We start from the raw sequence: 15,606 nt of genomic DNA, 5'->3' as shown, positions 1-15,606 counted from the left end.
AAACTTGAAACCTGTTAACCAAGCTAGATGAGTATGTACCTGTGTATATAACTCCTCAGTTTGGATCTGTAAGCTCCTTTGTGGTTTATGGCACAGGTATTGTTGAGGAACACAGAAGAAGATGTTCAGGCAGTGGCAGAGCATGAATTGTCAGAGTTTTGCCGTGGTGATTTGTGTTCAGATGTTGCAGTGAGGTCAGTCTGGCTGGTTTCTTTGCTGCCAGCAAAGATATGAGGAGCTACTGATGTCACTCTTGTGTTTGGTGAGGGATGGAAGTGTTTGCCAACATGGATACACGTGTACCCAGGCATGTTAGCCTTCCTCAGCACGTGAGGGGGTGTTCTAACCCTTGTGGCACTGGTAGAGTTTAGTTGTGGGAATCTGAGTTGAGATAACTTGGAGTGCTCTAGGGGATGTTGCCTCCCGTGTATACAGTAACTCTCCTGGATTGCTCTATTTCCTAGTGCTTTCCCATACCAGGATGCAGGAGGAATTACTGGTGAATATATTGCTGCTGTCCTCTGCAGGAATTCCTTCATAGTTCATAATGACACTATTATGGGAATAAAATAGCTGGAGCTTGATTTTTTTTCTTTTTTTTTTTTTCCTGCAGTGGTTTTATTGAAAAAGATTGTAGAAGAGCTTTACATTCGTGTGATATTTTATTCTCCAATTATAATCTCATCATTCTCTTAATATTTTACTGATGCACCAAAACATTTTTAGGTACTTGGTAGAGCTGTATTCCTCTCCATTACCTAGATACTGAGTGGGTGACTTAAGTTACAATATTTATAAGTATTTCATTTGTTTTGCTTTCAGTATTATTTATTTAATTAGCAGGACTTTATTTCCAGACATACATGATCTTTGCTTGCTTGAATTCACAAAGAAATAAGAAATGATACACTGCAAAATCCTAAATGTGCCATTATAAAAATAACAATATTCTTATCTATTCGTATAAAATTTTGACAACCAAGATGATGGAAGAAAGCTGCAGTAAAGTGTTATTGTTGTGTCTGTCAGTCCTTCTTTGCTTGAGATACCTGTTGTAGTGTTGAGGGCAAAGCAGGATGAGAATGTGGAACTCTTGACAACGGAGTGTTTGTGTGTTAAACATGAAACAGCAGTTCCTGGTCCAAGAGGGAGGAAAGAGCACAAGAACTAGAGCATTTCCTACAGTAAGAGCAAAGTCATGTGTGGGTAACAGCTGGGATGTTTAACATTTCTCAGTTCCACACAGACACACTCCCAAGTTGTCATTACAGATAAGCAGAAAACTGACCTTTGGATTTCATCTCCCACCTCCTCTCTCCTCAGCTCCAGGCTTCTGAACCAAATTTCTAATTTAATAAGAATGTACCTTTTTTTCTGAATGTTACAGTGTTCTGACCTTTCCTATCACAATTTCAGATGTCGGTACTTTCCTCTGAAAAGAGCAGGGAGTTTCTTTGTGAATCAGGCAAGATGATTTTTTTTGGAGTTATGGCCAAAAAGTTTAAGCTGAAATACTGTTATTTGATGGGTGCTTATCCTCTGGGTGGGAGGTTGGTCATTCTGACAAGTGTTCAGCAGCGTGACTAGCAAAGTGTTGATTGCCCTGGAAGCCTGAAATTGCCTGTTTTGCTTGCTGATTTTGGGCAATTTTTCAAGAGCCTGGGTAAGGAGACTGCTTTTACAGTCTGTGTTACTGAGAAATGTTTGGTATGAGGTCCTGCTCTTTGATAGAGATTAATTTTGGATATTGTGAGCTTCTCATCCTCTTGAACTCCAGGAGCTCAGGGGTTTCAAGTCAGCTTGGTTTTGGTGTTTTCTATTATCAGCATATAAGTCTGAAAGATATTTTAAAATTCAGTAATGAGTGTCTGGGAACTTCAGGGTAATATTTTACTTGAAGACTCTTTTTCATAGCTCTGCTTTTGTTCTGAATCATGATAAGGCCTGAATTGTGCTTCAGATATTCAAAACTCCTCAGAAGCTGCCTGCTTTGAAGCAGTGACATCTGATGTTCCTGTCTCTCCAGTTCAGGGCCCTTGGAATTTCACTCTGCAAAATCAGCTTTTCCAAAGGAAGTTTTTTCTCTGGCAAAGTCAGGGTTCCAGAAATGCTGACTCTGTGTGATGGAACAGCAGTAAAAATACAAAATTTCCCTTCTCTCATTCCTTTAAATGTTTTTCTTTCTGCCAAAGTCTTATATCAACATAGTCCAGGGTTCTGGGGTGGAAGGTGTTTATCTGTATTGGGTGTGGGGAGCGATTGGTGAGTAGAGAAACTTTTTGTTTTGTTTTCATGTAGAAAGACTTTGGGTTTTAATATTACTTTTAGAAGAATGACACTGAATGGAGGTACTTTCAGTCCATCAATAAACTGTCATAGTAGTTCTAGAGTCTCTGTTTTTAAAGATTTAGCTTTTCCAAATTTTATTATGCATACTTTGATTGTTATAAGTCTGTGTCTGTAGCCCTATGTGCATGTTAGGAGGAAATATTAGAAAATAAGATAAAAATCCAAGTGTGCAAATGTTACTTCTTACTGTCTGCAAAAACAAAACCCAGATTTTAGTTTCCTGTTTGTGGCTGTGCTGTTATTAACTGCTGCTGTCAATTGGAATTACTTCCTGGATGCACAAAAGAGTAAAATGAAGTCGCTTTTTCTCTCTTTTCTCCTGTATAAGGGTACTATAATAACCAGACTGACATTTCCTCATTTGGAAAAACCAGTATCTGTGATCTCTATGGGTAAATGTAAAGTTTAGAGCTTAGGGAGGAGTCCTGTATCATGGTCATGGTATGATCCATAGTTGGCTAATGGACATAGGCACCAGGAGGTTGTGGACATAGGAAAGATTATAAATCTAAGAATTCAAGTTCTTGGTCATTTGGAGCTGTTCAACCTCTTTATGGAATATGTGCTGTTTTTTTCTGAATAATGGGATATGGCTCTCAAGTAGCTGAACTGGTTTATTTTATACAAATGTTACTGGGTGCAGTAACAATCACTTAATCAGGCAGTGATTTAAGATCATGCAAGAGTTTGCTGGTATGTTCTATGAAAGGTTCTTTAATTAGGCTTTTTGAATTGGTGGAATTCCCTACATGGGATAGTGTGGCTTTATTCCTTCTGAGTGCTGCTTAAACTATGTCATTGTCTATAAGGTACTTTGTTAAAATCTTTTGAGAGCATTTTCATTCATCTGACTGATTAATCCATCCTTTCTCTTCCCTAATAGTGCCTCAGTGCCCATATTTATTTTTTAGTTTTATTTTTTAAATGGCCTCCAGCTAAATAGGAGGCTACTTTAAAGGGAACTGTTACTCTAAGTAGGCGAGCCCTGAGCTGATGTTCTTTTGCATCACTTGCATTTTTATTGAAGTCAAATGTTTATGCCACTGTACAGGGAGAGTAAATAAGAAAGAGGAGTTGCTGTCTAGTTCATCTCATGAACTTCCTTTTAGTTTAGGGACTGTATATCCTGCTACACATGTTTAGATGTATTTTGCTGCTCCTCCCACAAGTTTTGGGGTAGCTGAGGGGGTGTGTGTATCACTTGGCTTCAGGTGTGTAGGGGGGGTTCATGAACCAGCATCCCTGTGGTTGGTGAATTTGTTCTGCAGATATCTGAATATCTGAATGTGTAAAACGTGGGTCAGAGAACTTCAGCATGTTTTTCTGTATTTTTATTTCTGGTATTACAGTATCAGGAAAGAATTTGGGAGTACTATTTTTACAATTGGCCTTAAACAGAGACTAAAGGAAACAAGGCGTGGATTCCAGCCTTCAATGAAGCAACAGGAAGGGAAGCAATGAAAACCATAAACTGTGCTGAGTAACATTTCCTCTCTTCTGCTACACTCCCCAAGGGTGACAAAGTCTTTATTGAGCCTGACAGAATTCCCAATAAAAGCTGCATTCAATCTGTATGAAGAACCTGCTGAATCACTGAGAAGCAAGTAATGGCAGCGGGCTGGAGGAGAGCCTCCCACTTACAGCTTGCACAACCTGTGCCCCAAGAATCACCTCTGTTTGCTTTGCTGAAATCTAGGCACATTTAAAGAACAACTTTAATACAGACAAATTCAGACACTGTCCAAGAGCCTGTTAAAATGCAGGAGTTAAAACTCCTGATACCAAGTGAGTTCTTGGTTCTGATGGAGTTTGTTTCCAGCCCTCTTTCTGCTCAGAGCACGGAAGAGGAAGAAGCAGCTCTCTAACATACAAACAGGGAGGCTGTGGCACCTTTCAATGTGGCTTCCTTCCCTGGAAGGTTTCCTACCTCACGGTCTTTTGGAAGGGCAGTGGAATTTGGGAAGCTGTTACTATATGGCTCAACTATTGTTTCAAAGGCAGAAATGTATGTCTGCTTCTTTTAAAGTATTTTCTCTGTGATATGGCTGAATCTGTAGCAGATCTTTAGAAGATTCTAACATTTTTTTCTTTGCTCTGAAGCCTATAAAATATGCATCCTGGCAACTGCCCTGCCTTGGGAAAGGTACAGATGCAAAGTCCTTTATGCTTCTGTAGGAGCAGTTCCTGTGTGTGACCCAGGGAATCCTGGGTGGCTTGGCAGCCCACGTGGGCTGGGCGTGGGGAGCCTCCACTGAGCCAAGCATCTGCTCTTGCAACAGGAATTTAATGTGTTTGGGGTGGATTGAGAGACAGGTTTTGTGCAGCTCCCTGGGACAGGTTTGCATGTGAGAGCAATCGCTCTGGAACTTGCTGACGCAGCTGGTTTGAACTGTGGCTTTGAAGTGGTGCTGTGGTGCAGGTTTCTGCTCTTTTCTCATTCCCTGAGCAAAACTCTGGACTGAATAATACCTACCAGTCTGTGCTCTTTGAGCCCCCTGGTTTTGGGCTCAGGGTGGATCCGGGATGGCTCGGTGGAGTGTGGGATCTGGGAGCATCCCTGAGTCCTGGCCCTGCTGCAGGGAGCAGCTGGCCCACGGTCCTGGCCAGGGCTGGATGCAGCTGTCTGGGGACTGGGCTGCCTCTCCCCACAGCATGAAGGACACAAGTGACAGGCAGTGCTGAAGGGAGTCCGTGGGGATTTATGGCTTCCTCAGCGTCCCCGATACCTCGGTGCAGTTGCTGAGGTTGCTTCTGTGAGATTTATCAGAATGTGCTACTATGAGGTCATTTCAGAACAATTTGTTTTCCTTAGAAATAGACCAGATTTCCTGTTTAGTGTTTTAAAATAATAATGTGTTGCTGGAACACCTGGCTGGGGTCATATCAAGTAAAGCATTAGTTTTTTGGTTTGTGTTTATCGAGGGCAAAGCTGTTTGTGATGCAGTCATTCTGTCTTTTTTCCAGAGCATCACACTGCTTTTTGCCCACTTTTAACACTGGAAGGGAATTTGTCTTGGACCTTATTGGGGACTTACAGCTTTATGGATGCAGCTGATGTGAATTACAGTTGTGCTGACAGGAGTTGTTGTTGGTTGGAAAACTTTGTGGTCAGAACTCCACGTTCAAGACCACCACTGTTCCATCAGTCTTAATTCCGAGCTTTGTAGAGCTGCTTCTTGGATTAAAGGTGAGAGATTGGGAGAGAAGAGGGTGAAGCGTAAGGAAATGATACAAACTCACAAATTTTGCTCATCATTGGTGTTTCTGCACTGTGGTGCTTGTTCAGGAGCATCCTGGTCCTGTCCAGATCTGTCCAGATCTTGGTCATACTTTAAAAAGCTGCTGATAAAGAAACTAAGGATGACCACCACTTCCCCAGCAGCTTTGAGGTTGGATTATATTCTCATGATGACTTTTTTAGCTGACTGTGCTTATTTATTTTAAAAAGTTACATCTTAACAACTAAGAAATTAATATTTTGCTATCCTTGTAAAAAACAGTAGCAAATTAAGTGTTTTGGGATAAATGGGTGATGGTGTAGTTAGCTGGTTTGCTTTTGTGTGATGAGTTAGTGCTACTGGGGCTTTTATTTTCCCATCTTATGGTACTGCTATGAGTCAGCATCTGGCAGGGAAAATGAGAAGTGGTCTGGATGTTCAGGTGGCTCACTGTGAACTATATTGGGATGAGTATGGTACCATAAAAGAATATATATTTCGATAACGTGATGTTATTACTAAAATCTCTGTGTTTTTACACCACCTTTGGTTTAGCAGCTGGTTAAGCTTTTTGCCAGAAGGATGTGTGTGTTGGGGATGATAGAAGCTGGTGCTGAGGCTGCTGGTGGCCACACTTCCCTCGTGCCGGGTTTGGAGATAACGGTGCCGTCCCAGAGCCATCCCTTGGTTTCTGCACTGCTGCTGAAACACAGGCTGGCTTATACAGTGTGTTCTGTCATAGGAGGAGTTTGAAGACTCAGGTGTCCTCTGCTTTTTAAATGTGTCTGCTCATGAACTCTGTGCTGTGAGAACTGGAGGCAAAGGAAATCAGCTGTCCCGGGCAGCTCGATGCGGTCACAGTGTTCTTGTTTCCTCTCTGTAGTTAGAAAATCTCCCTTCTAGCAAGATTAACAACTGCCCCGTTCCCTCTACTCTTTGCACAGTTCCCTGCTTTCCCCTGAGTCTCTGTAGCTGCAGTTTTAGCTATTTGGATAGAAAATATGAATTTTTCCGTAAATAACCGAGTCAAGGTAGTTTTCTGTCACAGACTGAAGAATCTGTGTGGGCACAGCATTTGCAGGTAGGTCTTGTGCTTCACTTTCGGCTATTGTTTCAGATGATGAAAAGCTCTGAAAAGAAAGATTACAAAATAAAATCATACTGACCTTGGTCTTTAGTTTAGAGCATGTGGAGAAATTGCTTTTCATCAATAAGCACGTTTCGGTTGGGCTTTGATGGAAGTAAAGAGATTATAAGGAAGGATATGGAAAGGGGCTATAAAATTCCAGCAAGTGCTTTGTGTTCTGCTGTTGTGACGCTGATTGTTGCCCTTTGGCATCGTCCTTTAATAGCATTTTTCATAGTGGGTATCCAAACATATCTGTGAAAATGATCTCTGCCCTTTGTACTGTGGTTTTGTGCTTGTCTGCTGTTTATAACTGCTGCAGAGACATAAATCCCTTTTTAAAACTGAGAGCGAAAATAGGATTAGAAGCTGTTACAAACCTCGAGTTAGAGAAATGAATGCTTGCAGCTCTGATGGAGGAGGGTTTCTGGGAGCGTGGTGCAGCCTCTGTCCACGAGGTGGCCACAGCCCCTGCCCATCACCAGCCACCCTCCCAGTAATTGATGTTCCTCGCCGGCAAAAATACAGAATGAGACTCTAAATGTAGCATGTCAAACATAATTTCAGTGCTACTATAAGCACTTGGTCTGAGGGAGTAATGGAGAAAACTTCACAAAGTATAACTGATAGGAAATTTTCATTTTATTGGGGAAAAACTGGGATATATATACCCCATATGTACTGTACTCTCCCTTGTCAGACTTTGAAGTGGCTTGTGAGGGAGAGGAGGAATTCTACCTGCCTGTATCTATTTAAACAAGCAAATTATTTCACCGAGACATGTAAAATACTTTGGACGAGTATGTTTGATGCTCTGGTGTAAAGAGGCATTTTGCAGCCCTTCCCAGGGGATCACTGGGAGCTCTTGTGCTCAGGGGCACTCAAAATCACCTGCTCTGCACAACTGGGAGAGGGGCTTGCTTGAAGAGTCAGTTATTTTTAGGGAAAGCGTTACAGATCCTGGTTTAAAAACGTGTGTAGAAGCTGCTGCATGAGTAGCCAGCGTGTTTGGCTTGTTGACGTGTCCCCTGGCTGGGCAGTGACCAGGATGGGGTTTCTTACATTTATCAGTGTTAGAGCAGTAACAGCCGACAGTGTGAGTTAAATGCCTTCTGCTGGGTGAGGGAATAGGAACCTTTGCCTCCCCTTTGCTGTGCTGTGGCTCAGCTGCTCTCTCTGCTGCTGCTCGTCTCGACAGCCAAGTCAGAGCCGTGGGATGCTTTCCAGACATGAATCCCTTTAAGCAAATGTTTATCTCTTTAATTTACCAACTGTTTATTCATCAAGCTCCTCAGTGGGTCAGTACAGCCCTCCTGTGTCTGCAGGTGGAGTGCCCATGCCCAGTTCTGGCATTGTGTTTTAGGGAGTTGTAGAGAATAATTCTAAAGTCAGGATGTGGTCATTTTTCATATGTACAATTTAAAAACTTTGTGATTAGACATGACCATAAGCATTTGTTCTGCTTACAGTTTTCTGTAACTCATGACTACAGAACTGCTTATCTAAAATATGTTTTAAAGGCATTCTGTTACATCCTAGTCTCTGTTACATAAAAAAAATACTGGAAAACTTATATAGGCATAATGAGTTACGAAGACTGAAAAATTCAGCCTTAATTTTAATACCAAATACTGATTCCTTCCTGGCTGCCCAACTTCAACAGGAGCTGTGAGTATCCTTCTTCTGGCCTGGGAGAGGGGGACCTCCGGGTGGAGGAGGAAGAATGTGGGACACAGAGATTTTATTTCAGTTGTTCCATAGAGTCTATAACTCCCAAGTTTTATTAACTACTGAGGCACTGTATGGTCTGAGGATACAGTTGCTGCATTCCTGTGCCTGATGCTTTCAGGTGGGGAAGGTGAGGCAGTTCCCTGCTCGGAAACAGGGAAAGCTCAGTAATGGAGCTGGTGGGACACCTGAAATGACCCTTTGGCTGCCAGGTGCCCACCTCTGACAAGCTGTGGTGTGTTTGGAGTCTGATTCATAGCTGGTGTTCCCAGATTTCACTAATAAAATCAAGTTTGTGGCAACTCACGGTTGGAGGATTAGAATGAGATTGGACTGTGGGAGAAACGAGTGCTTTATAAATGTGTTACACATTCAGGCCTTCTGTTTAATTTTCATGGGGTTTGGTAATGACATTTAAAAAAATAAATCAGAGTTTTATTGGTTTTACAGGGCCTGCAATTACGTCTGACCTTTCGTTTGATATAACAGTCCATATCCGTTATATTGCTAAACAAGGACTATTAAGCCAAAGAACTTTTCTGAAGTAAATCCATTGTAAATTCTGAGGCCAGCGTTCATATTGATTTATCTTTTGTAAACACTGGATAAATGCAGCACTTGAAAATTCAGAACATACTTTCCAAGGCCAGGCTGGAGAGGCTGCTCTGTGGTGCATAATGATTGTGTTGTGCGTGTGTTGGACGCTCCCAGCCCACCTGCTCAGGACAGTAAATTCGGTGATGAATGGCCCCAGTGAGCTGTTCCCCAGCATGTGGTCTGCACCATCAGCACAGATATTTCTGTGACTGAGAACGATTCTGTCTAGTGAGAAGTTTAAACAGCTGTATCTCCTAATTGCAGCTTCTATGTAAAGCCCTGTTTTTAAAGTGAAATAATCTTCGTGTTTTAATATTTTTGTCTCTGTGGTTGGTGGTGGATGGCACTGATGTGATGCTGTTGTGGTAGCAGAAGATGGGAGACCTCTAAAACTTCATTGTCTTCATCTTTGCCAAACAGTATTTTGGAGTAATTTCTAATGTTGCCCTTCGGACAGGGATTGGGCTGAGTAAGAGGCAGTAGGATGGAGGAGGTTTGTAGTAGCTAGGTCTAAGGTGGACATGAAAGACTGTTTCCTCTCTCAACATAACCCCTTTGCTATGAAAAGGTACTATGGTTCTCTGCACTGTACATGGTGGCTACACTGCATGGTTTAGGTTTTTGCTGGGGTTCTTTGCCACTAGGAAATTAATTTTGCAAAATTCCCTCTTTAAAGAGGTGTTAGAAGGTTCCAACAGTTTTTGTCCTTGGGTGAACAGGACTGCCCCTTTTGGCTTATTCCACATGTTGTTTGCTGCTGTTTCCAGTCATGTAAATATTTTCAGAGATATTTTTAATAAATATTTTTCTTTCAGGTTTGTGTTTATGCATCAGTTGGGTTTCACTCTTTTCACTTTCACAACTTGAGTGTGGACAGGGTTCTTCAAGTCTGTGTGTTCCTTGACCTGTCTCCTAATCTGGACTTTGTCTCTAGAATTATGTCTCATAGGTCTGTAACTTATTGCAGAATCTGAAAAGTAATGCTGAGTGATTAGATGCTGTGAATGAAGTTGGTCATGTTTGTTCTTTTTTTCTCTCTCTTTAGGACTTAAATACTATCTATTCTTTCCTTCATGGACTGGACATACTCTCGCATTTCAGGGAGCATCAGCTGAGGTGAGTACTCCACAGCTAGAGTTGTTTAGCATTGTGTATCTGACTTTATTTTTGTGGAGATGAGCAGAGCTTTTGTCTGCCTGCACTGGGAGGTGGCAGAGCATTGGCCAAGCCCATTGCTGAGTGCAGTCACTGCAGTAACAGGGCATGGAATCCAAACTAATTAGCCTTTCTAAGAAGGAAGGCAGAGCTTAACTGCCATTTGCCTACAAAGGACTGTGCAGACAGTGCCCTCTCTTAACTCCTGATTACAAAAGCTTTTTAATGCTTCAGACATTCGGATGATCTCAGAATCCATAAAATGGAAGGCCAACAAAGCATAAAAAGTGCGTTGGAAGTATTTTAGTTCCTTCAGCTCTGTTGCTATGGGTAATTCCAGTGTGTGGGAGTGATTTAAACACTTAGGGAACATGCTGTATATTATCTGTTTGGATAATGAAGAACACCGTAATAATTTGAATTTTCTGGTTAAGCACATCCTTTCTTTAGGACAAAAAAAATTGTTGAATTCGAGGTCTTAGAGCTTTAAAGTGGTTCTACTGAAATATGGTGATTAATGGCTCATGATCTTTGGGGATTAAAATTGAAATTAAACTTCTCTTCCTCCTCCCTCAGAATAATGTCATCGAGTGCCCGCTATGAGAGGTACAAGGGCAACCAAGTCCTCTTTTGGTGAGTACACAGCACTTGTTGGAGTTCTTCAGTAGAAGTGTGAGCAAAAGCATTGTTTTTGCATGTTTTAATACGTGATTTGCTTTTTCAGCCATTGCTAATAAAAGCCTTTACAACATTTCAGCTTGGTGAAAAGCTTTGGCAGGAGGTGTTTGTAGGAGCAGTTTTGGCGTCTGAGGGCTGCCCATGAGGTGTCTGTGTGACTGTGGCACCAGGAAGGCACAGGCAGGGTCCCCCCCAAGGCTAGTGGGAGCTGTTGTGACACTCAGTAGGTGGCACTGTGTCCCTGGAGCTGGCACTGCCTGCATCCTGCACAGGAGAGGGATGGAGCTCAGCCACCACCCCTTTAAATTGCAAGAATTAGGATTTGAGCTCAGAGTTCTCTTTGGGCTCCTGCTGGGAGGCAAATATACTTTTGTTTTCCTCGTATTTTAGCATTGCTTGTGGTATATTTACCCTCTCACAGCTAATCCTAGCTTTCTGTATAATGCACAGCTTTCAGCTCACCTGAGTCTAAATGAGACACCACCTGCTAGTTGGGGTGGTGGGTCTGTGTGACACACACCTGCTCCAGTGCCAAGTCAATATGTGTGTTTAGGAATCGTGGGCTGTCCTGTATTTCTAGCTTTATGTATACTTTCACTGGAATAAAATGTTTTCACTGAAAATTAATAACTCCATTTTAATAAAATAAAATTTTAAGCTGACTTAAATGTCAAACTGTAAAGTACAAGAAACATTCTGGATGTAGATGTTCTAAAAAAACATCTTGGTAGCATCCAGTTCAAGTGCTCAGTTTCTTACATATCAAACTGCTACAGTGGTAAATCAGTATTTTACTACAGTGATATTTTGGATAATATATTTCTGAGGTGTTGTGAGAAGAAAGTAGATATCAATGAGTTCTTTTCTTACAGCTCAGAAACTATTGCAAGATGCTGGTATATCCTACTTTCTGGGTCTGTGCTCATGAAGGATTCCATGTTCTTACCACCTTGCAGGTATGTGAAGTTGTTATTACTTAAGATAAGGCAAGGTGTGGTTTTTTTTTTTTTTTTTAATAAATGCATTCTATATGTTGGTGTTACTGTAAATCTTTAACAATTTTACAATATTTTTTTCATTATTTTGTTTTTCTGAAGTTTGATAGTGGCTCTTAGAATAATTGCTGCTGTGTGACTGTTTTGTTTAGAGGTTCCTGTGTCAGAAACAACGACTGCAGATCACATGGCTTCTGCCCTTTGGCTGGAGGCTGTGTTTAATGGCATATATGATTTTTCTGTGAAGCAAGAAGAGCCCAGCAGCACTGGTTAGGGAGAGCATATGTCAGGAGTCTGAGTGCACCTCGGGGCTGAGGCACAGGGAACGTTGGGAAATGCTTTCACTGGAGCACATTATTTGACTTGAGCTGGACTTGCTCAAGTAATACCCTGAGTACCCAGAGTAATACTCTGCTTGACCTTGTGCATCACTCAGAAATTTTATTTCACTGTATTTCGCTGGACTCAGCACGAGCTGCCCGTGTTGACAGCCCTAATGCCAACTCCAGCTCCAGTACATTCCCATAGGCTTGAATTCCATGGGAAGTACTGATAAGAACACTCAGGACTCCATTTTTCAGCTGAGTTCTCTGTTAGCTGTAGGCTGGATGTTAAACTCTTAATGCTCCTTGAGTGACTGAAGTTCCTGGAGTGAAGCTGCCCAGAGAAACTGTGGCTGCCCCATTCCTGGAAGTGTCCAAGGCCAGGCTGGACAGGGCTTGGAGCAACCTGGGATAGTGGGAGGTGTCCCTGCCCATGGCTGGTGATTGGAACTAGAGGAGCTTTAAGGTTTCTTCCAACCCAAACCATACTATGATGAGTCTGTGATAAGTTCAGGAGTACCAGAAGGGAGGACATTGCAAGCTGATATTTGCATAAAACCTCTCTAAAATCATTGCTTTGCCAAACTTAGAATAAGTCACTTATAACCATCATTAAGGTTTCTTGTGCCTTAAAAAAAAAGACAAAATAGATCTGTTATAGCTAATTCACAAGATTACAACTAGTTTTATTATGGATAATGAGGAAAAAGAGCTGCTAGATGGTGAAAGGGTCACAGAGTTCTGTTAGATGGAGCTGCTGGCAGGTTGCAGCTTATGTGATTCCTGGGGTGTACTGTCCCTGTAGGTGGTGAGATCACGTGGAAAGGAAGGGAATGCACTCCTGCTGGCTATCCAGGGTGTTCAGATCACTTCTATTTCGTTTGAATGATGTTCATGCATTAAATATAATGCTTTTTTTTTTTCTTCAGTACAGTGGGATAAACTTCAGCTACTTTCCCTGGTCTGAATACCTCATCTATCACATCTGTAGTTGAGGGAGTCACCAGTCACTTACAGGCTAACTTCCTATGAAACAGTGGCTTAGATAAGTTAGCAGTATGCTTTCATAATTGTGATTATCAGCATTTTAATTACATTTAAAATAATGCTTAATGTCATGCTTTTTGTCCCCAACCAAGTTCCTGAGCATGTGAGTCATTCTGAAAGGAGGTTTGCATACATATCTATAAGAAAACACAGCATTGCCTTAATTCTCATTGCCTCAGGTATTCCAGAGCTATTCCTTGTCACAGGAAACAAAGGTAACTTGCTGCCATGCTCTCTCTGCCTAATGAGCATATAATCTTGTAAGATACTAGTGAAATAAACTTTAAGGAAGAGTATTTTGGGGGGATTTATCTGCTTTATCTGTGCTTTTTAATTTTCACAGTAGGAAAGTGGCAGACAAGTGTAGGGAATGAAAAGAAAACCACACCTGAAGTGTTCTGAGACTGCTGAAGGGAATGGAGACATCCCTCCAGCCTCTTGGGTTTCTGGTAGGATTGGTGCTGCCCAGACACTGGCATCAGATAAAGCTCATCTGTTTGACTTTTTAAATATGGTATAAATGTGTCTACTTGTGAGCAGAGGTTGGAGATGGGTGTGTTCTGCACAGGAGTGATGCAGGAGACTGTGATGGCTTTGAGATGGCCAGGGGGTAAATGAATGAGGACTAAAATAGAATCCTTAATGGGAGGAAGGTGATAACTACCAATGGTGAGAATTTAGGCTTTAATCTGGAGACCTCCTAGAGCTCTGAAAAGGTTAAGAGCCAGGTTTGAATAATTGCCATTCTGGAAGAACTGGATGGATGGAGGAGGCATGTTGTAAAACAGATCCTAGGCAGCAAATGGATTCTGGCTTGAAACTCAGTTTGTGTACTTCATAACACCCCCACTCCTCAATTTCCTCTTTGTCCTGTTGCTGATTTCAACTTCTTATTTGTCCTCTGGAACACTTGACAGACACTTTGTGTTTGAAGAACTCTGGGCTCTCTGTGCTTGAGAAGGGCTTTTTCATTGCCTTGGATGAATTTGTATTCAAGTTGTAGTTCAGAAGTTGGTTTAAAAAGTGGAGGAGTAAATCTTGCACCCAGGTACAGTAAATCTATTCAATGTTCTGACACTGATGCTCATGAGGAGAAAAGCCCTGTAAGGTTTTTAAGGTAAGGAGCAGATCAGTCAGTAATACCAGGTACAAAGATGGCATAACCTTGATTGCCCTGTTGCCTGGAGAATGGATTTGTCAATAGATTGGGCATGGGAGGACAAGAATTTGCCTCTAACAAGAAAGAGATGGCTGGAATAAAAGAACAGGATTGATGGATTCGTGGAAGGAAAACCGTGTCAGCAAGTCAAAGAGGTTTTGTGTTAACCTTGCTTGTTAATGAAGATAATTCGTGTGAACAGGATATTTGAAGGAGATTACTCACAGCAAGATTAGCCATAGGAGATACATCAAGGGCCTGGAGGAACTTCTGAAGCCAATTATGTGGCTGACAGCCTCCTACAGCTGGGAGAATTGAACCTCCAAGGGAAAAACACAAACTCTTGAAACATTCAAGATGTAGTCTTACTAAAAACACATGCTCTCTTTGCCAAGCCTTTCCAAAGTCTCACAAGTGGAGAAAATTGGAATCATTGTCCTGCTCATGTAGCGAGTAGGACACTCCCTAAACGCTTCCTTTATTCCAAGTGACCTCATGGCTGTGTTGTGGTATCTGTTCACAAGTGCTGGAGATGCATCAGTGACTCAATAAGCCAGTTCTCTTTCTTTTCTTTAATAAAAGGAGAAGACACAAATGCTTAGATGAAGAAAATTGTCATACTGAAAGAGGAACTCCCAATTTTGCATCATGAACAGCGGCTTGGGTTGAAATTGTTTTAGTTTGTTTTTTGCTAATATTTGCAAATAACAATATTTTGCTGTGTTTTGAAACTTGCTGTGACTGTTAGTAATGTTTAAATCTGTTCTATGTCAATCCCAGTTGTGATGGCTGTAGTGTGGATAGTGCTTTTCCTCCCTCAGCTCCCAAGGTCTAAACCCAGGTGTGCCAGTCCTCTGCTGTCAAACAGTAAACTTAATATCTGACAAACTGGCAGTTGCCCATAAGGTTCTGAATTGTGATTTACAGTCACAGAGTAAGAAATTTAAAAATTGCAGAGGTCTCAGGATGATATTCTCTGCTTCACACTGGAAAGCTCTTCTCAGCTAACTGTTGTGGATTATTTTTCTGCTCTCATGGAGACAGCTTGAGGCTTCCATCCCTGTGCTTATCAAGACTGATAGATTTTATACTCAGCACAGGATCAAAGCAGTGGTTATTCAGTGCATTTGTGGCTCTAGATGAGGTGATGTTTTCCCTGGGTGTTTCTGTTAAGTGGTGGCTGTAACTTGTAGCATTGCCTGACAGCCAGTAAGTGAACCAACAACTTGGG

The 15,606-nt window shown here is 41.8% G+C and overlaps 1 protein-coding gene across 7 annotated transcripts in view; it reads left to right on the top strand.

Moving 5' to 3' along the window:
• The window catches only part of RAPGEF6 (Rap guanine nucleotide exchange factor 6), a 113,676-nt gene that overhangs the window by 14,141 nt on the left and 83,929 nt on the right, over positions 1–15,606 (top strand). For all 7 annotated transcript variants that reach the window (XR_004359723.1, XR_004359722.1, XM_032702695.1 and 4 more), the window contains exons 2-4: positions 10,064–10,134; positions 10,750–10,806; positions 11,724–11,807. Coding sequence is in view for 5 of the 7 variants with exons in the window: in XM_032702695.1 (XP_032558586.1) it covers positions 10,064–10,134; positions 10,750–10,806; positions 11,724–11,807 (212 nt within the window). In the remaining 2 variants the exon portion in view is untranslated. The remainder of the gene's footprint in view (positions 1–10,063; positions 10,135–10,749; positions 10,807–11,723; positions 11,808–15,606) is intronic.

Source organism: Chiroxiphia lanceolata, chromosome 15, assembly GCF_009829145.1.
Source record: "Chiroxiphia lanceolata isolate bChiLan1 chromosome 15, bChiLan1.pri, whole genome shotgun sequence".
In the NCBI taxonomy this organism is placed as follows: Eukaryota; Metazoa; Chordata; class Aves; order Passeriformes; family Pipridae; genus Chiroxiphia; species Chiroxiphia lanceolata.
Note: the sequence above shows the minus strand (reverse complement) of the source record. Positions and strands in the feature narration are given on the sequence as shown.